Genomic DNA, 21,148 nt, shown 5'->3' with positions numbered 1-21,148 from the left:
TGAGGGGGAAAAAAACAAACAAACAGGAGTCAAGAACAACTCTAAGATTTTTGGCCCGTGCCACTAGAAAAACAGAGGTGCTGTTTACTAAGATGCGGAAGACTGCAGGAGGGACGGGTTGGGACACGCCAAGATTGGGAAAAGGGGAAGACAGCTGGATGGAGATGTCAAGTGGGAGGCTGAACACACAAGTCTAAAGTTCAGGAAGAAGTCTGGCTGGGGATATAAATTTAGGACTCAAAGGCAATCTCAGTGGCATTGAAAGCCTGAGACTAGAGGGGACATTCCTTCCCCTGGGGAGTGAAAAGCCTTCCAGAGAAGGTGAGGTCTGGGCCCGGTGCACTGGGGCACTGCAAGAGTGCTGCTGGCAAGAAACCGTCGTCGGACTGTCACAAAAACGAGAGAATTGATCACGACTTCATAAATGCTGCTTAGTGGACAAAGACTCTCAAATCTTAACATTTTTATTGGGTTTTAGAAGAGCCTGAGGCACAAAGGAGCCACATGCCTCAGGTCACATGATTAATGGTGGCGCTTGGATGGGAATTCACACTCTTCACAACCAATGCTGTTTTGCCTCTTACAACACTGGCGTCAAGAACCAGGCTCTGGAATCAGACCACCTGCCTGAAGTAGACTAAGCTTTGGATACTTGAGTTTCTCCTTGCCTCAAGTTTCTTTATCAGTAACATGGGAATAATAACAGTATTGGCATCCTGTGAGTGAGAAAATTCATACAACAGCCCTTGCACAGTACTGGGCACGTAGTAAACATTCAGTAAATATTAGTTGCTATTACTAATAAAACACAGGGGAGAGTCCTTTTAAAGGGATCCTCTACTGATGAAAAATTAGAAACCACAGAATTAAAAGTATGCTGTCTCTTCCCAAATCAAAACTATATTACACATAACTAAATATAATTTGAAAAGAAACGTATTATATACTTTAAGAACCTTGTTACTCGAAACGGGGTTGGTGTGCTTCAGTTTCTTTATCTATGAATTAGTAAAATAATAACAGTACTCACTTCCTAGGTTTAAAAGATGTAAGGGAAGTGCCCAATACCATGTCAGAAGTGGTAACAGTAAATTTATCCCAGCATCTCTCTGGAAAGAAGTAGCAGAGGAGAGGGAAATATGGTGGGAGGGTTTGTAAAGAACAGACAAAACTGCCTAAAGCTCTGCAGAGGCTTGTTCTGTGGTTCAGGGACTTACAGCGGCGGCTCTCACATTTTCTGGTCTACGGACAATTCAAAAGGGCAAGGGACCCCCGCAGACTCTGCTTGGTTCTCCAATGATAGATTAATTAACAGATGTGTGAAGCACATCATTAACTTGTGTTCCAAAGTCAAGTCCAAACATACCATTTTATAGACATGAATGGGAAAATAACACCCTTTGAGAGCACCCTTCGGAGGACATTCTGAGGCCTCTGGTTTCAAGACATCTCTTCCACCACACCTGAAGGAAGGGCAGGGCTGAATCGGAGGCTGAAGCACAGGGAGCCTGGCGAAACTTCCGGCTTCCACCACCTCATCACAGAGATAAAGATCTTGACACTGACTTCTTCCCTCTCACTGACCAATTTAGAGAGAAGGCATTTTAACCTTTTATTCTGATACACAAACAACTGTTACTGCTCTGAGGTGCTTAGATCATAACAAGAGACTAAAGACTGCACACCTCTGATCCATTGTGATTTAGAAGTGCACCGTACGAGTGTCCTTTGTTATCGTGACCTTTCATGTGACTTTTGAGACTGTACTGAGTGCTGAATGTTTTCTCACAGCCATTACTGGGGCAGAAAAAGGGTCTTTCACCTGCAAGAATGATAAACAGTGTTAATTTTACCATAAAAGCATTTCACTGGATTAAGACAGCTACTTTCCCCTAATAGAGGAAAGTAAATATTCTAATGAAGGTTCAAGTAATAAACTGGATAAATTACACGTTAATCATCGCAGTCCTAATATTTGAGCAAAGCACTGAGAATGGCCTGTTCCTGGGAAGTTTAAAGAGACTAGTTTTCTTTTTCTCAGATTCCTTTTGGAGTATCTGTGTACTGGCTTTATTTTTTAAGGCTGGACTCCTGTGTCCAACCTTTAGATCCCTTTTAGCTCTGAAAGAAATTCAAACATTACAGGTGAAGGCTAAGCTGATTAGGCTTGCTCTCTCCACAAAGCTCTACAGTCTGAGTGGAAACACAGATATTTATTAGCTCAACGAAGGTTAAAAGATATAAAACTAGCCTAAACTCACCAGTATGTGTACGGACGTGAGTTTTAAGGTGGTGGCTTGCTGCAAATGCTTTTCCACAGCCATCATGATCACACCTAAATAAGTTGTTCAAGCAAAGAGGACAGCAATCATTAGCTAATAGACCTTTATCTTCAGTATCTCTTGTAAATATAAATTTAAATTAAAACAACTGCTCAGAACACTAAGATCAGATTGATGAAATTGGCTTCACAGATGGGAATGATGGTAGGTCCCTGGAAAAATAAGTGACAAATCTAAGATCAGAGGGAGCTGATGGTCCAGGATGAGTATTTCTTGTCCTACAGGCAAGGCACATGTTGAGAGCCCTAACAATAAAAGCCTTCGGGGGAATAACACAATAGAAGTCTATGGACAATGAGAACACACGTGGGAAATTTACTGAAAACAGAATAGGAGGAGTATCAGTAGTGGGTACAGAGGCTCTCATGCAAGCATGGAGCTAGAACAAAATCAGTCAGAGCACACAGGCTGTAGTATAATCATCTATAATCAGCGTGGAGAGCTTTTCTCTTTCACTTCCTCCATAACCAAAGCTAGAGGGAATCTTTCCCGCCTCAGAAGTCCTAGGGCGTTTATCACACGCTGCTTTTATGACACCAGTCATTTCCAATCTTCCTTTATCTCCATGTGCATACATCTGTTATCTGTTCTCCTAGATTGTAAACTCTTTGAGGGCAGGGTCCACGGAGTTCTTTACATCTGCTGTAGCTCTTGCACATAGCAGGCATTCAGTAATTATTTATATGAATAAATGCATTTGCTTATAAGCCAAAATATTTTAAGTAGAAAGCTTCTCTAAAGCACTTTACTCTTTAATTACATGTAATCCTTGTGTCTAAAGCCCCATCTAACATTCAAGAAAAATTAGCAGTTTTAATCATTACAAAAATGCATGTGATTGGATAGAAATCAGAGTCCCCTTAACAGTCCTACAGGGAAAAAGGAACCTAAGCTTCACCTAAGATTCACCTAAGGAACCTAAGATTCTGCACAGTAACCAACTAGGATCTAAATACTCTTGCTTTCAGAGGGGCCAAGGCTGAGGAATGCATCTGTAATTTTTTGTTTGTTTGTTTAATCTTTGCATCTATAATTTTTAAAACACAATTTCATTTAATTGGTGTTTAAGAGCTCATTGTCCCTGAAAGCTTTTAGATTTCTCGGTATCCTAGTGAGATGAGTGATTTGAGAACAGAAAAGTAGCGTATCTAATGCTGTGAACGTAACAGCAATCTCTCCTGCCAAAATTCAGACATTGTTTATGGGCAATTCTCAGTAACATATCTACATGATATTTAGGGGGAATCTTTACAAACTGAAATCTCATTAAAAAATGTCATAGGATCATCCCAAAGTTGTTTTTCAATCTCTACTGAATGCCCAGAACCATGCTTTATGCTACAAGCAAAAAAAGGAGATGATACAACTCCTTCCTTTAAGCTTACATTTATATCTATATCTATTAAACATGTGTGTACATATTTATATAAATTGAAATCTACAGATAGAAGTGCATGCTCCTATATCACTGTATATACACATGACATGTTACAAAGCAACAACTGAATGAATAATAAAATAAAATACCTGCACCACTAGCCTAAGCATTCCTACTCCTCATTTTCCCTCCCGTCCCCTCCCTTCCTCCTCACCTCTTCCTAGGTAGAAAGCCCTTCCCCTGTGCTCAAAGCACTTTCAGCATCTCAGTCTCAGATCCTGTCTGGTTACTTGTGGTTCATTTCCAGCAGACTAAGGTTCTCAAGAGGAGGGCCTTTGTTTTAGTATTTCTCTAGCACTGATCAAAGTACCCACCACATAAGTGAGTTTCAACAAACACCTCTTGAAAATAAAGGGAAAAAAATGAGGCAGAGAGGCCATCATTCACACAGGAGGGGTGCTCCTGGAATCCATCACCACTCCTCCAATCTGCAGTAGCTGGCGATAGCTAGCCTGGGGAGAGCAGGCGCTGCCAAAGAACTAGTGAAAGGAATTTCCTTTCCACTTTGAAACATTTTAGAGTCCATCAAGACACCAGCTGAAACCTGGTCGGGGACAAATAGAAAACAGTAAGACTCACCGAAATGGCTTTTCTCCTGTATGGGTTCGAATGTGCTTCCTCAGATCACTGAGTGTGGTGAAGTACTTGCTGCAGCCTTCAGATTCACAGTTAAACGTCTTCCCTGTGTGAAGCCTCTGATGTGCTTTCAGCCTGCAAGACATCCCAGAGAAACCCGCTTTGTTGCCACGTACTACGGAGCCTTCCACGTCAGCTTAGTGCCGTAGGATCAAGTGCATGTCATGTGAATTCTGTATCCATCATGTATTAGTAACATGAGTATCCAACATTTGGTGCTCAAGGAGAAATTCAGAGAGGTAGATAGCACGGTGCTATGAGTGTGACTCTGGAGTCACGCTGCCTGGGACTCAAATTCTAGTCTCACTCCCTACCAGAAGGAGGACCTTGAACCAGTTACAAAACCTCTCTGCGCTTCCTTTTCCTCATCAGCTGCTGTGATGATTAGCACTCAGAACACTGCTGAGCACACAGTGAGTGCTTAAGTGATAGCTATTATTATGTTTGCTATTTTAAACCCGATGTTGCAGACTAATACAAGTCTCCTGATACAAGTGGTGGAAAAGAGAAATGGCTACTGAGTGGCCCACTCCCCACTTCTTGGGGGTAGAAAAAAGTTAACATTCCAGGGGAGGCAGGAAAGAAAATCAAAGAAATTTTAGTACCAAGATCCTTAGGCCAACAAGAGATATTCCTCTATGCCAAATATTAAAGTCCTCAGGCCAAGATATCATTTCAGGAGATACAAACCCCAACACAAATGTACTCTGATTTTTAACCAACTCAACACATGTCAATATTTAAGTACCAAGTTCCTCTAATGAACTGTCAACAGTTGAGCCTCACTGTCCTCTTTAAGGCCCTGGAAGTGAACATCTGTCCCGCGCAGGGAGAGCTCTGCCATCTTGACAGAGGTGGGGGCGGAGGCTGGCAGTGCAGGGGAAGGCGCCGACCTGTACAGTGTGTTGAACGCCTTCTCACAGCCCTGCACGTCACACTCAAATGGCTTCTCCTTCGTGTGCACTCGCACGTGGATCCTGAGGCTGTACGAGGTGAGGAAGGCCTTGCCGCAGCCCTCCTGGTTGCAGACAAACGTGTACTCCCCTCGGTGAGTCTTCTGGTGGGTGCGCAGGTTGCCTGCTGTGCTGTAGGTACGGGGACAGCCCTCAAAGGTGCACTGGTACCGCTTTACCTGGCAGACAGAGGACACTTCATCAGAAGAGCAGCCCAGGGCCTAACTGCCCCCAGAGCTCGGCTCTCAGGAGATAACGGATGAGACAACACGTTTGTATCATAAATACAGAAAGCAACCTCTAACCCTCGTTGATCAAATTACACCTGGACAAGAAATGATGAGAGGAGTAGGGAAGAGACAAGCTTGCAGGTAGGTAAATGCTCTAAATGAACACAAGCATGGTGTTTTCAGACTCAAGTAAACATCTGTCCTCTAAAGATGAGCATATACTATTACAGCCACCCATATTCAAACACAATTTGACTTTGTTGTAGGGTCTGATTGAACATCCTGCCTTCTGGCACTATATCTTGCTTGGAACTGACCAATGTTAAATTGCGTCTAAAACATTCTGAAATTTATATACTCAGTCAGAGGTACACTAGCTCAGTTACATACTAGCACAGTTTCCACTGCATATTTTCAGGTCTGCAAATTTTTTAAAAAAATGTATCATGAATTTCTTGGAATATCTGGTACTACAACATTTTTCAAACTGCCGGCCTCTTGGTTTCCTTTAATGACCACCCTTCTTGAAAGGGTGTTGTACACAGGGGTCTCCGTTCCCTACAGGGCCCATGTAACCACTCGGCAAGGTGGCCTTCCTGTGTGAAATTATTCTCTTGAGTTTCCTGGTGGTCAAACTCTTTCTTCCTGTCCCATTTTCCTTTAGCATTTGAAAAGATATCTTCATGGACGATGCCCTCTCCTTCTGAGAACCTGTCCTTCACTGACAGCAATTCCTGGGGGCTCTCTTTATCTTCCTCTCTAACTCTCTCCTTTCTTTAACCTCTATATGTAGGTTTAGTCCCAGACTTCTCTCTCATCTCCCAAGCCTTCCTCATCTCTCCACTGGAGCAGGGGAAACAGCACAGACTTGGCTGCAGAAGTCTGAATTCTGGCACTTATGTTTAGGACTTTTCACTTCTCTGAACTTCAGGGTTTTTTTATTTCTCTCTCTCTCTCTCTCTTTTTTTTTCCATCACAGACAAGCCAGGGTGACAACAACCTATACATTACAGAACATTCTCAACTTTCTCTCTTTTAATGGAAGTACTGGGGATTGAACCCAGGACCTCGTGCGTGCTGAGCTCTACCACTGAGCTATACCTACCCCCGGGTGTTTATTTCTAAAAGGCAAATCTGAATGCCTGCCCTGTCTCATAGTGCTTCTGGGCGGAACAAAATGAGACAAATCATTAGGGGGAGGGTATAGCTCAAGTGGTAGAGCACATGCTTAGCACGCATAAGGTCCTGGGTTCGGTTCTCCAGTGCCTCCTCTAAAGATAAATAAGCCTAATTACTCCCCCTGCCAAAATAAAAATAATACAATAATAAAATGAGACAAATCATTTGTGAAAAGGCTTTGGCAACTACCTGATGCTATCCATATCAGGGTACTAAGTACCGCCCATTCTTCAGCTTCTGCAAACATCTTCATCCTTTAATCATGACCTTTCTGCAAAGCCTCAGTCCGTATCTCTCACCACACTACTGGCTTTCATTCAGCAGTTAATGAACTACTATGTCCTAGACAACAAGCTAGATACCACAGGGAAAAAAGTGGAAAAGACAAAACTCTCTGCTTTTAAGGAGCACCAGTTATACGGAGGCAGACATGCACCAATTCTTACACACAGTGCCGAGTGTGACAACGGACACACAGCCATGGCGCCTGAGGAACATAAAAAAGGGAAAGCTAACCCTTTTCAGAAAGACTAGAATCAGTGAAGGCTCAGAAGCCGAGGTACTCGCCTGTAACTGAGGGGGGCTGTTTGTCTGTCTGTTTTTTAGGGACAAACTGCAAGAGATGGGCATTCCAAAAAGAGTTAACACCTGGAGAACTATATGGAAAGATGAACGAGCATGCTGGTACAGTGAGCCACAAACACACCTGTAGTAAGTAGGAGACGGGAAGTGGAATCTAGACAAGTAAGGTGAAGCCTCCTTAGTTAAGCTGTGCAGTAGAGGGAAAGGACAATGGGGGGCCATCGATAGATTTTAACCAAGATAGAAATACAATCAGACTTCGGGTTTAGAAGAGATCATTCTGGAAGCCTGTGGAAGATAGACTGTAAGAGTAAAAGAATAGAAGAAGGGGTAGAGATTAAGAGAAGAGGGACAAGAGTTCAAGACAGAGATGAAAAGAATCTGAACTAGGGAAGTGACAGCGGACATTACGAGGGATGGATTCCAGAGGAATTAAAGGGAGAGAAATGACTGGTAGTTGTGACAACTGGGTGCTGAGGAGTGGCAGGGGTGGGAGAGAGGCCAAGTCAAGATCAATTCCCAAGATTATGACTTGGATACCTAAACAGATGGTCACATACCAATTTTGGACTGGATGGGGGTAGGGGGAGAGATGATGAGTTGGGTTGGAGGTGCTGCCTGGACTTCTGGGTGGAAATGTCTGGTAGACAGTCAGACACATAGGCTATGGCAGGAGTGTCTGGTACACAGAGAATAGCTAGCCGCACTGTACATGAAAGTCGGCTGGCTCTACCACTTACTGTGTAGCCTTGGGAAAATTACTTAAGCTCACTAAGCCTGTTTCCTCTTTATAACATGGAGGAAACAAAATCAATCTTTTTAGGGTTGTTGGAAGAATTAGGAATAATTTATATAAATTATTTCAATATAGGGACTGGCATATGGTAGGTATTCAATCAAATACTGGCTAAGAGGACAAAGGATGGGCCCCTGAATGTCACCAGTATTTAAGGAACTGGTAAAAGAAGAGAAGCCATTGACAGGAAAGTGGGAGACAGGACTAGGAAATTAGGGAGAGAAGCAAAGGAAAAGGATGTCACAGAAGCCGAAAGAAAAAGGGTCTCAAGGAATAGAGAATGATTAAACTGTTATATGTCACAGAAAACAGGAAGATAAGGGCTGGGGAAAATACTGGATCCAACAGCTAGGAATTCACCAATGACTCAGCCAGACTAGTTGTAATGGACAGATGAAGTCAGAAATCTGGATTAAGGTGAAGAAATGAAAGGGGGGGATAGAGATTGGAGATGGAGAACAGAAGTCCAAGTGGATGAAGTTGGGTTTGTTTATCTTAAGTGGGATAGGTCTTGAACATATCTGGAAGGAGAAAGGTCCTGGAAGGAAGAAGCCAAGAATCTGGGAGGAACATAAAGAGGACAAGGAAGTTTAAAATCTCAAATAGGAATAAGGACATTCAGTTTCAGAGAACAGAAGGTCTGAGATGAGGACAGGTATGACTCAGGGTGGACCACGTTTCTGGGAAAGGGCCAAAAAAAAAAAAACGCAAATATGTTAGACCTCGTGGGCCACATGGTCTCTGTTACAGCCACTCAACTCTGCAGCTGTATGTGAAAGTAACCACAGACAGTACATAAATGGACAAGCAAGGCTGTGCTCCAAAAAAAACTTTATTTATGGACAATAAAATCTGAACTTCACATCATTTTCATATATAATGAAAATATTGTTCTTTTGATTTTAAAAATAATTTTAAAACGTAAAAACCATTCTACAAAATCGAGCATCTGTACGGATTTCGCCTGTAGACCAGTTTGCCAAACCCTAAAACCTGTAGGGGCAGGGAAGGAAAGGCTAGACTCCTCCTGTCTCCCCTCTGGCTCTCACCTGCCCAACCCCCAACAGGATCTTGCACACGTCTTTAGGTTTCGTAGGCAAGCACTCATTCAGCCCTCTCCCCTCCCCATGCCACAAAGGAAGTGCTCCATTAACATCTGCTGCACCGACCTGCTGACCAGGCATCCTCATGTCTCTGTGCCTAGTTTTAAACCCAATCATTGCCAGATTTATTCTAGAACAGTGTTCTACACATGCCATCTCTGCTCAGATGATAAAGTCCCAATGCCCTAGCCACGAATTCAAAGTCCTTCCCAGGTCCTCTTCTGTCACTAGTCCAACAGCAGGCTCTGTTTAGGCCTACAGGCCACAGTACCCTCTTCCTTAACGGCTACCCTGAATTCCCACTCACCTACCTTTGCTCTCTCCTTTCTCCCTAGTAGGAATGCCTGGCTCCTTTCTTCTCAGCTTTTCTGAGCCTCTGTCTCCCTGCCATTCAAGCCTCACTCCCTCAAAGGCCCTCCACTATCACTCGGTATCTCTGTGACAGCACCCTTCTCTGAATTCCAATAATATTTAACTGTATCACTCATCTGACACTTAGCTTCCATGGTTGACTATCCTCTCATGAATATGTCCTGATTTCTCATCAAAACCAAAAACCTCTTTGGTGCTGCAAGCTAGAGATTTCAAAATGATCACTGACCAGAAAAGAGAAGCAGGACTACGAATCTGTAACAACGGAGTCTGCATGTCTCAATCAAGGAGCTCAGGACAATGGCGAACGACAAAAGCAGAATTTCACTCCTAAGATGCTACAGCAGCTGATAATTTTATAAGTAAGAAATGCCATCGATAATTAACTACCCACCCCAGTCTCTCCACTCTGCCAACCCCTGCTCCCATCTAGGTTTTCTTTCTTGGCCAATCAACCTTCCACTGAATGTTCCATCCTCAAGGACCTCTTCCCTGACCCCCACCCCAAAATAGGACAGGTATCCTTATTACAGGTTCTCACAGCTTCCTGTATTTCTTTAAAGCACATAGTATCAGTAAGATTAAATAATTACAGGATTTAACAATTTACATAATCATCTATTTAGTTGCTAGGCACAGTAGCAGCTGGAAAACAGGAGGCACTAAATAAATATCTGTGGATTTACATGAATAAATGAAGTCCTACTCTCCTGTTGGACTGTAGGTGCCATGAGAGCAGGGACCACATCCGTCTTGTCACTGCCACAGCCACCAGTGCCAGGCTCATTGAGAAGCGACTCAGATTCACTGAGTGAAGGAATGGGTGACTAAACACACAAACAAAACCAAACTAGCAGGACTTAGGGTTGAAGAAAGTCATGGTAAGGACTACAAGTGACAAAGGAACAGAGTTTCAAGGACGATGGTCAACCAGGTCAAGTGGAGCAGAGGAGACTGATGAAGCATCTCTTGGATTCAGCCAACTCACAAGGTCAGAACTGCCCCAGCAGGACTAGCTTCATTGGAGGGGTGGGAGCAGGAGCCAGACTGTAACCAGCTGAGAAGTCGGGGAAAAGTGAGGAGCTGGAGACAGTGAATATAACTAGTCTTTCAAGAAATGGCTGAGAAGAGAGAGAGAGGAGAGAAAGTTAGGAGAGGACCCAGGCTGTGGGAGGTATTTGTATTTAAAGGTGGGACAGGTGCCTGTCAAAGCAAACACTCCCCAATAATATACCGAATAAACGAGTAACCTCGCCCCATCTGGAGGGAGGCACTAAATGGAAGTCACTATTCTGTGTCTTTCAGAATCATTTTTAAATAGCACCAAGTTTCACAAAAAGGGAAAACTAAACCTCTTCAAACTGGATCAGGGCAGGAAGTTGCAAAAAACACGGTTACACAGAGGAGGTATTGCACCATTTGGTACATTTAAATACAATTAAGGATTATCATGCATGCATGTATTTTAAAAAATTATGTTTCCAGGGATTATATTGTCCCAGGTGCTGGGAATACAGAAAAAATTGCCCCTACTCTCAGTGAGCTCAAAGTTAAGAGGTGAATCAAACGAACAGACAAGAACAATATGGTATGAGAAGTTGTACTGGTAACGGATGTTAGAATATAGAGAAATATAAAGAAAAACTCAGAAAAAGAAACTTAGACTAAGAAAAACTTAGTCTTGGGATGATTAAGAAAAGCTTCTTGAAGGAGGCGATGCCCAAGCTGAACTAAAAGAACCTGAGGGACAGGTGACATGTAATTAATTTGCCTATTGAAATTAATGAGAGCATCTATACTAGAAACATAATGTCATCAAAGATTCCACTGGAAAACACATTTCTCCAGAAGAGCTTAAGAACCGTGTCACTTTAATTTCCTTGTATGGCCTCAAATGGCTGTGGATGACTAAGTTAAGGAGACTGGAGCAGCACAGGAAAGGCTCACAGAGGACAGGGTCTAATGCCAGTAATGGGCAGGAGGCACGAGCTCTCAGAGAACTGAGGCTGATTTATAAAACGTTCTGAGTGGGTCTAGAACAGAGAAACAGTTGACAAAGATGATTTCCCTGTTCTGCTAAAAGGACCAGAGAAGGAAAGGTGAATGAGACAAACAAAAACGAGAAAATCAAACACTGGAACTCCAGGAGACAAAAGCTTAAAAAAATTCAGAAAAGAAAAAAGGCTGGGTTTCTGCTGGAGGAAAAAGAAACAAGCCCAAGTAATGTGTAATACTACACACTAACAGCACCGTCCTCAATAAGGAAAGGGAAGTCTGATTCTGAGCACCCAGAGTATGAACATTGTTTAAAATTTTTTAGTTTTTTTTTTTTTGCGGGGGTGGTAATTAGGCTTATTTATTTATTTACTTTTAGAGGGGGTACTGGGGATTGAACCCAGGACCTTGTGTATGTTAAGCATGCACTTTTCCTTGTGAGCTATACTTTCCCCCCCTTGAACATTCTTATATATGAGTAATTGGCTTGGCTGTTATGGCTGGAGGAGCTGCCCCTTCCTCCCATCACTAGGGACTTCCTAGCCCTCTCCCCAGTACAAACTCTGTTCCCACACTAGCAATGATCTCCTTTCTCCTACTCCACAATGTGAGCCAAAGAGCTGAACTAGAAATAGAAGAGCTCTAACTGACCTCCACTGCCACTGCAGAGCTGAAGTCATACAGCTGTTCTCCACACTTCAACCCTTTACCTTTACAGAACTAATGCCATCCTGGTGCCCCTCATTTCTCAGCCTTTTCCACAGCCAGCAGGTCTCAGTGTCTGATTCTCCCCTCTGTCTTTGCAAAGGTGACATGTTATGATAGAAGAGCACAGGCTTTGGCATCTAGAAAGTCTCAGTGCAAATCTCAACTCTACACTTCGTAGTTGTATGTGGCTAAGCCTCCATTTTCTCATCTGAAAAATGAGAACTAATAGTACCTATAAGACTGTTAGGAAAACTAAATACAAAACTACAATAGAGCGCCTAACACAGTGATTAGCATACAGCAGGTACACAACAGATGCTAGCCATCTTACCCTCTCGTCACTGCCACCGCTGGCATAACAGGAGTCCTCATTCTTTAGCTGTGAGAGCCCTCAGCTTATGAGACCAGTAAGTCCTGGGGATGTAATGTACAGCATGGTCACTGCAGTTAATAATTCTGTATTGTGGGGTGGGGGTACAGCTCATTGGTAGAGTGCATGCTTGGCATGCACAAGGTCCTGGGTTCAATCCCCAGTACCTCTGTTATGGGGAAATAAACCCCAAAACTGTATTGTATATTTGAAGGTTGCTAAGAGAGTAGATCTCAAAAGATCTCATCATGAGAAAAAAAGTTGTAACTATGCATGGTGATGAATGTTGACTAGATTTATCAGGATGATTATTTTGTAGTATATACAAATACTGAATCATTATATGATGTTATGTGTCAACTGTATGTCAATTTTTAAAAATTAAAAATCATTTTTAGGTGGGTGGTATAGCTTAGTGGTAGAGTATGTGCTTAGCATGCACAAGGTTCTGTGTTCAACCCCCAGTACCTCCATTAAAAAAAACTTTTAAAAATAATAATAATTTTTAAAAAGAACCCCCAGCTTTGCCTGGTGCCCTGACTGTCTACTATGGAAGCAATAACTCTCAAGAGCCTGCTGCTAAAGAAGTCCAAGAAGTCCAAGGGACAGACTATGAGCGTGGAATGTTACCTGCGGCAAGGGCTGAACTGAGAACCCTGCAGTGGGACTCCAAACACCTTCTCCTTGTAAAACATGGTTATAAACAGTGGTTCACACTCCACAGTAGTATTAATATGACAGTTCAGCAAGTTAGGGTTACCGGGTTCCAGGGAACTCAAACACAATTTAGAACCTTGTTTTAGGAGAAAATGTTTCCCGAAGAGTTCCTAACAAAGACAATTTTAATCTTTTCTTTAACAGGAGATTACCTCTGTATCTCCTTCAAGAACCATGTGGGCCTATGAGGAAGAAAAAGTAAAATGAACATTCAGTGAACAACCACCATGCACCAGACACTATGCTAAATGCTTTATGCATACACTGTTGTATATTTATATATGAATAAACCTCATTTAATCTTCACAAAACGCAATGGGATATTTTCATTTCAATTTTACAAAAGAGGAAACAGAGCAGCTTGGCCCAGGCCACGAAGTATATACCAGAACAAAGATGGAACCCAGGTTTAAATTATCCCTTCGCACATCACAGAAGAAATAGTTTTAAGGATAAGCTTCATTTAAATAAGGGCAAAACATTAACATTCAGATTCTTTCTCTAATGTCCTACAACAGCAAAATTTTAGCAATACTCAACAGGTACAGCCTATATAAAATGAAAATTTGAGAACTGTTATTCCTGCAGCACCATATTGGAAAACCAGTAGGAACACAAAACCACCCTTGTCCCTTTTCCAAGCCAGTGGGCTCTGTGATGGAAATGCTGACGGCTGCAGAGAGGTATGGAACACACTCGCAGGCACACGGGGACAGCGCTCAAAGGGCTTCCCCTGGTGGCAGACAGAAAACGCTTCCTGCCCTGGTGTCCCACCAAACCTAAACCTCGCGCACACAGCCTCTGGCAGTCTCCCTTCTAGACTCTGAGTCCCTCAGGGCAGGGGTGACTTCTTTGTCCTTCCTGATATTTGACAAAAGTAAATAAGTAAAAGCTTGTGGAAAGAAAGAATGAATCCTTAACACTAGAATTTCAAGCAGACACAGTCGCAGTCCTAGTTCTGAATGGTCATCCCGTGGGAGTTCAGAGGGACTAGGGAAGGAATGTAGCCACAGTGTGCAAAGATGAGATGTGGGTGGGTCCACTCTGAAGAGTCAGTAACAACCTGGTTTGTCTCAGTGCATCATTCCACTGCCTGAGGGATTGATAATGAGGAAGGAGATTGGAACAGGGTCTCCCGAGGTACAGGACACATTGCAAAAAGGCTTGAAACACTGGAGTCAAATCTTACCCCCTTATTCTTATACTTAAAATAAATCTCTTGGAGTGTCACTGACCAACCCAGCAAGCAGCCTAATTCATAAAGCATCACTGTAACTGTGCTTCTTGGGGTAAAAAAATGTCCTTTCCCGATCAATGCACTGGAATACTTGGGTGCAGCAGAAAGAACATATTTGGTATGTGATTGCTGGGCTTCTTCACACTTCTTGGCCAACCATCCAGCAGAAAAATGCAAGGTTAGTCAGCGATGGGTGGGGTAGGGGGGATGTTATATTCACTGATGTGGTTCAGAGGTAGCTGAACAGGTAACCAGACAGTCCCGGCAGGTTCACAGATGCAAGGAAGTTTGAGAAACCACTGACTGAATGAACCAACTAAATGAAACACAGCTTTAGAAACCCGGAGTAGAAAGGCATTAAAGGAGCAACGCTTAAGAAGGCTGATCCTGAGCAGAATGACAGTATTTGGATTTGAGATTTTTCAAAGCTACCAGATCAACAGGTAGACATTAGTAAAGAAGGAAGTATGAGAATAAGACATGTGGAATTTGAATCGGAATGACCAGTGGCTCTGTGGAAAAAGACAGTACCTGTAGCAAGGTTCTGGTTGGTTTATTTTTGCGCAAGACAAGCATGAGGGAAAAAAAAAAAAGAAGTAACAGGTAAGCCAACCACAAGCTATAGGAAACAATGGAACAATCAAGGGTAAACAGGAAAATCAAGCTAAAATCTGACTCAGAAAATAAGCTGCTTAGGAAGCCAAGAAGACTAACTAGTTATCAAATGATTTGATTTCTCAAGAGTAATGCCTGGGCATAGAGATGGAGAAAAAGACCAAGTTTTGTTTTTTTATTTTTTTTTAAACAAAGGTTAGTAGGGGGCGGGGAAGTATGAAATTCCGAAGTGTGTTATCTAATAGTCATAAACATTGGCCTCTTCAAGCCAATTAAATGGTTTTCAATGCCAAAAAATAAAATGACATCGCTATTAAAGCAAAAAACTACAGTAAGATGGTGCTTCAGTCAGGCAAGTCTCCTGAATACCTGGTCATGGGGTAAGATTTCAAAGACTGAAAAACCACTGCTGCTTCTCCCCCAACCCCCAACCAATCCCACACCCAATAATTTCAAAAACAGTTTCTAGGGGGAAGGGTATAGCTAAGTGGTAAAGTGCATGCTTAGCATTCAGGAGGTCCTGGGTTCAATCCTCAGTACCTCCTTTAAATAAATAAATAAATAAACCTAATTCCACTCACCACCAAAAAAAATAAGTTTCTAGAACCTTCCATTTAGGTCCCTTGGATAGAGTGGGAAAACATGGTGGGAGGAAAGTACAGTGAGCTACATCCGTGGTAGACTGAACCAGGTGCTTACAAGTGCCCTTGACCCTGTCCTATTCCACGTGATTATCAACGACCAGAAGACAGGAATGGTAAACCAGGCTTGCAAGAAGGACGAAGTGGGAAAGTGACAGCTCCAATCACTGATTGCATAGTCATTCCTTCCCTACCATCTTCTCCCTTCCTGCCTGATCAGCACTTCCCAAAATGTGTTCCACAAAACATTGGCTGTGGAAATGAGACTTGAAAAATGGTTTTCCAAGTTCAGAATATTTGGAGAATTCTGCATTTCCTTCCTTCTTATTTTCAGAAGCTCTTGAGAAATCTCATACTAATAAACAAACCTCTGTCTTAATGTTTCCCAAACATTTGCTTTTGACACAGTCTTACACAGTAATCATTAACTGAGGATGGCCCAAAGTTTAAGTCCTCAGCCATATTCAGCTTTCCCTCTGCGAAAGAAATGATTCAATCTCCTTAAGTTACTACTGCCTCATCACTCTTCTTCCTCCAACTACCATATTTAAAAAAAAGAAAAAAAAAACCTTGACACTTCCTGCCTCCTGTTTCCTCACCACCCACTCACTTCTCCATCACTTGAAATCTGCTTCAGCCCCCAGTGCTCCAGTGAAAGTCTTCCTATGTGATCATCTGCGCAAACAGCAAAACTAATGGCTTCTCTTCAGTCCCTCGGTCCCTCCGCAGTCACAAAGGAATACTTACACTTCTTGAATCTCTCTTCCCTCGGTTTCCACAACACTGTTTTCCACCCATCCCTGGGACTATGTGATCTTTGGTTCCTCTTTCTCTTTCTAAAATGCCTTAAATTCTCAGAATCAACTCTTACTTCTCCCTTGGGTAATTTGCCCACAGTTTGAACTACTGCCCCTTCATGGATCCACAAATCTAATCCCAAGCCACGTCCTTGACTTCAGATCCACATTCCCAAAGGGCTTCTCAACTTGTTCACTCCACTTTTCTCCAAGGACTATACATACATTCAATGTACTCCAACCAAACTCATCCATTTCCCCACCAGACTTTCTCCCCTGCCTGTCTTCTTGATTCCTGTTATGGAATCACCATTCCTGGAGGCTAAGGGGGACAGGAGAGTCAGCCGCTTTCTCCTCAGCAAGCCCAGAGCGCTCTGAATATGCCTCAAAGTACCTATAACAGTGGGCTCTACTTAACTCACTTCCTAGATTTGAAGGTCCATCAGTCATCTATGTGGTCCCTGTGCTAAGAGGCAGAAGAAACTCAACACACTTGGAAAAATGGATGAATCCTTTGACTCATACCCAGTTCATGGCTCCAGTAATATACCAAGTTCTCTTATATTTCAACAGAAGTTCTGGATTCTTTCCACACTATCCTTCATCAGAATCAAATGAAATCACAAACCTAAACTACAACTATTTCCCAACTGGGCAGTCAAGCTACCACGGCTACCAGAACAAACTTTCTAAAATGCTACTCTAACCACATCACTCCCTGGCTCCGACACCTTCAGTGGTTTCCCGCTATTTCCAGAACACAGTCCAAGTCCACTGGCATGCTACCACTGCCTTCCACGTCTGGATCTCTGCTACCTTGCCGCCCTGATCTTCTACAACTCCCTATGTTCTAGTCTCAAGGTAGTGTGGGTAGCCCACTGACTATTTTGTAAGTAAAGTTTTATTGGAATACAGTTAATTGACATTTGTCAGATAATCCAGTATTTGTTGTACGCAGCTGTTCTGTGCACTGTAGAAAGTTTAACGGGATCTCTGGGCTCTACCCGCTAGATTCCAGTAGGACTTCCCCAGTGTGACAACCAAAAATGTCTCCGAACATTGTCAAATGTCTCCTGGGGGACAAAACTGCCCCCAGTTAAGAACCACTATTCTAGAGATTTCCAAGTGCAAGCTAACAGTAAGATGTCACTGCTAATAAAATCTAAATCATATAGTAATTGTAGTACAGTGTCCAGATTAAGAGATAAAGAGTCGCACGGTATTCAGTGCTTGTTGACTCACACTTGTAAGATTGTGTCAATCACGAATTTTAAGAGGACTTTGGAAAACTGGAACTCGTACAAGCAAAGGTGACCAGGCTGATGAGAAACTTGGGGGAAAAGGTTCTAAGAGGGATATTTTAAGAGAATGGAGGTGTTTAGCCTGCACAGGAGAAGATGCAGAGAAATCCATGATCTTTAACTACTTGATGGGTTGTCCTAAGGGAGGAAGCTTGCTGTTCAGGGAGGAAGCTTGCTGTTCAGAAAGGGAGAACTAGAACCAGTGGGCAGCAGCTACAGGAGGGCAGATTTTGGCTCCATGCGAACAAAAGCTTTCTAACAATCAGAGGTGGCCAACAAATGTATGAGGCTGAACTGTGAAACACTATGCTCTCCTCATTCTGGAAGTGTTCAGGCAGAGACCAGAGGACTTGATGTCAGAGGTGCTGTGGAGAGTCTCCTGCATGAGATGGGAGGTAAAACAAGCTGGTTTCACTAAGGATCGTTTTGCTCTGAGATTCTAAGGCTAGCAAAGGAAAACCACAGGCTGTGAAAAATAAAATTCTCCAGTTTCAAGACCTTAATTACAGCAAAAGGGAAAACAATCTGGCTAAACGATTCACTCTATGGCTGTTTGGTAACATCTACGTTTAGTCCCTGGCACTGCAATTACCGGTCATCGGGCTTTTTCTTGTCGACCTGTAATTAGTTCCTGGATAACATATGTCACTACCTTTAACCACATCTTTTATTCTGTTAATTACACCACTAGTACAATTTGTTCAACGTATTACAGTTTTCAAAGCACTGTAATATGCCTTACCTCATTCAACATTAGCCAAATCTGAGCATGAAAATTTTAGATAACCCGCTCTCATTTACTGTATCTAGTCTGAGTTGCTTACGAAAGAAAGCTATCCTTTATTATTCACTAAACGTTCACTAACAAAGCATATTCCAGCAAATACTCATCTCTCCCAAACAAATCGTTTATACACTACCCAGAGATAAGCCAAATCCAGTTATCTCCACATCAGAAACATGGGTTTACCTCTGTGAAACTTCTATTTTATTTATGATTTGGGGAGGAAATTTTGAAAAACTAATTTAGTTGTCCCCAGTTTCACTGCGGTCATAGAAACCAGAAGTTCCAGAAAGCAGTCACAACAAAATGTGAAGCATCTACAGTAAGCAAAGCCATTGTAGGGCCTCATTCCCGGGACTCGTATACTCCCCAGCTGAAACAGCCAAGAAGAACCGTGTAAGGACTTTCCCCAAAGCCACAATGCGCCCTCACCCACTGCTTTACTTACTTCTTTACGTTTCGTTTCTGGACATTCCGACTGCAGAGTGAGGGTTGCACCTTCAATATTTCTTGGCATGGGAGTGGAACCAGGGTTTATTGTCAAATGGATCTGATCTGGAGAGATAATGTGTTGCACGTAACCCTGGGACATCGCTTCATGATCTATTAGGTGAAAGCCCTCTTCACCCCCTACTAGAAAAGGCAAGTGTTCTCCGCACTGTCCATCGTCATCTTCGTCCTCCAAAGTGCCAGGGTCCTGCTCAATGAGAACAGTCGTCCTATCATACACAGTTCCAGATGAGGAAGGCACCAGTCCGTTCTTATCCACAAACCTGAGCATCTTGTCGTCGGGGGTCAGCTCATCTTCCTCTGCCTCAAAGTAGCTGATGCTGTCGTCTGGACTGTGTTCCCCCATGGTTCAATCGTGCTCAGCCCAGCTGTGAGAACTGGAAAGGTAGTGTCCTGTCTGCAACAGAACAAATCCAGAGTCAGATCCACACCCCAGGACCCAGGGACCCCCTCAACAACCACATGGCTCTTTTCTCCTCTCGTTTCAAGAGCAGGCAAAGGAAGTAAAAAATCACCTTCCTTGGGAATAATTTTATTTTAAGCTTAAGTTTAAAATCCATTAGGTCATTCTGAAGGAAAAACAATGCCTTTTTTTAAAAAATGGAAGTAATAAGTAGCAGTTTATAAGACCTTCCAAATATGCCCTACTGTCAAAATCTTTAAAAGTTGGTCAGAATATCTAATGGAAGAAATAGGAGCAAACTGCTTTAAGGCTGAGTTGCTATAAATCTTTAAGGAAACTCAACCTAAATATCCCCCAAATCAGACCAGAGGCAGTACAGTTTATGGCGGAAAGGGCAGGGCTTTGGAGGCAGGGCCACTTCCCTACAAATCCAGGCTTTACTACGTACTACTTGGGTAACTCTTCTATGCCTCACTTTTCTCATATGTAAGGCGGGACTGGTAATTCCTGTTCTCACAAAGTTGTTACGTGGAGTAAACGAGATAATGTATGTTACAGCACAATGTCAGACAACAGCAGAGGAATTAAGTGTGAACTTGTTCTCTTCTTCTGAGAACAGATGTCTCAGCTTCTGGGTAGAAGGGCTGATCCCTAATCAGGCATATCTAACGAAGATCACTTTGTCTATTTATCTCCTAAAACAATCTGGTGTCCACTAGAAGCTATAGCGTACTCTCTACAATGAGGGAACGATGAGTCTTAGTTTTGTTTCTACTGCCCTAAGCACAGTACACTGCCGCTAGGAGTTCAGGAAATGTCAGTTGAATGAATGAAAGATCTGCAGATATACCCTCTTGGAAAGATATACTCTCTTGACGAAAATACCAAATTTGAACTTTTCCTGTTCTGGAACAGTGACTCTTCTTTTACCTGCAAACACACAGGTTCTACAAACATGGGTTTGGTGGACAGAACAGAGAATTTTAAAATAATCAGCACATCACTTTTAGTTTTCAGTCTAGCTTTGCACTTTATCTGTCTCTTCTGCTCTGGATTAGAAAGTGAACCTTTACGCAGTAGGGAGGCTAGACAGAGTGGTAGTTACCAGAGACAAGCCAAGGGATCTGATCCGGGAGGAACCGGCCCGACCCCTTGCTCTGGCTTACGCAACCCCGTAGATGCACATTTTGCTGCATCTGAGAAGAGAGATAAGAGCACTGGGGGCCCCAATGGGCTGCCCCGGCACCACAGGCGGCAACGCGGAGACCAACTGTCCCGAACAAACAAGACCAGGAGGCTTGAGGGGGGCAAACGAGAAGTACAAACGGAGCACCTCTGAGAAAGCTGGGAAAAGGAACCTGTCTGGGATAGCCCCCAGCCCAGGGCTACACGGAAAAACCCGAGGACGGGCTGGGGGGCTCCAAGCCCAGCAAGGAGGG

At 43.0% G+C, this 21,148-nt stretch overlaps 1 protein-coding gene across 3 annotated transcripts in view; it reads right to left on the bottom strand.

Moving 5' to 3' along the window:
• Positions 1-21,148, bottom strand: part of MTF1 (metal regulatory transcription factor 1) — a 35,141-nt gene that overhangs the window by 13,713 nt on the left and 280 nt on the right. For 2 of the 3 annotated variants that reach the window (XM_006212663.4, XM_015246496.3), the window contains exons 2-6: positions 19,245-19,703; positions 5,310-5,548; positions 4,360-4,491; positions 2,262-2,335; positions 1,686-1,822 (exon numbers count right to left, since the gene is read on the bottom strand). In XM_006212663.4, coding sequence (XP_006212725.2) covers positions 1,686-1,822; positions 2,262-2,335; positions 4,360-4,491; positions 5,310-5,548; positions 19,245-19,652 — 990 coding nt within the window. In that variant the 5' untranslated portion in view covers positions 19,653-19,703. Of the gene's footprint in view, positions 1-1,685; positions 1,823-2,261; positions 2,336-4,359; positions 4,492-5,309; positions 5,549-19,244; positions 19,704-21,042; positions 21,138-21,148 lie in introns of those variants that run through there. The other variant, XM_072974733.1, reaches the window with a different exon arrangement.

This window comes from Vicugna pacos, chromosome 13, assembly GCF_048564905.1.
Source record: "Vicugna pacos chromosome 13, VicPac4, whole genome shotgun sequence".
Taxonomy (NCBI): Eukaryota; Metazoa; Chordata; class Mammalia; order Artiodactyla; family Camelidae; genus Vicugna; species Vicugna pacos.
This window is presented reverse-complemented; position numbering and strand designations above follow the sequence as displayed.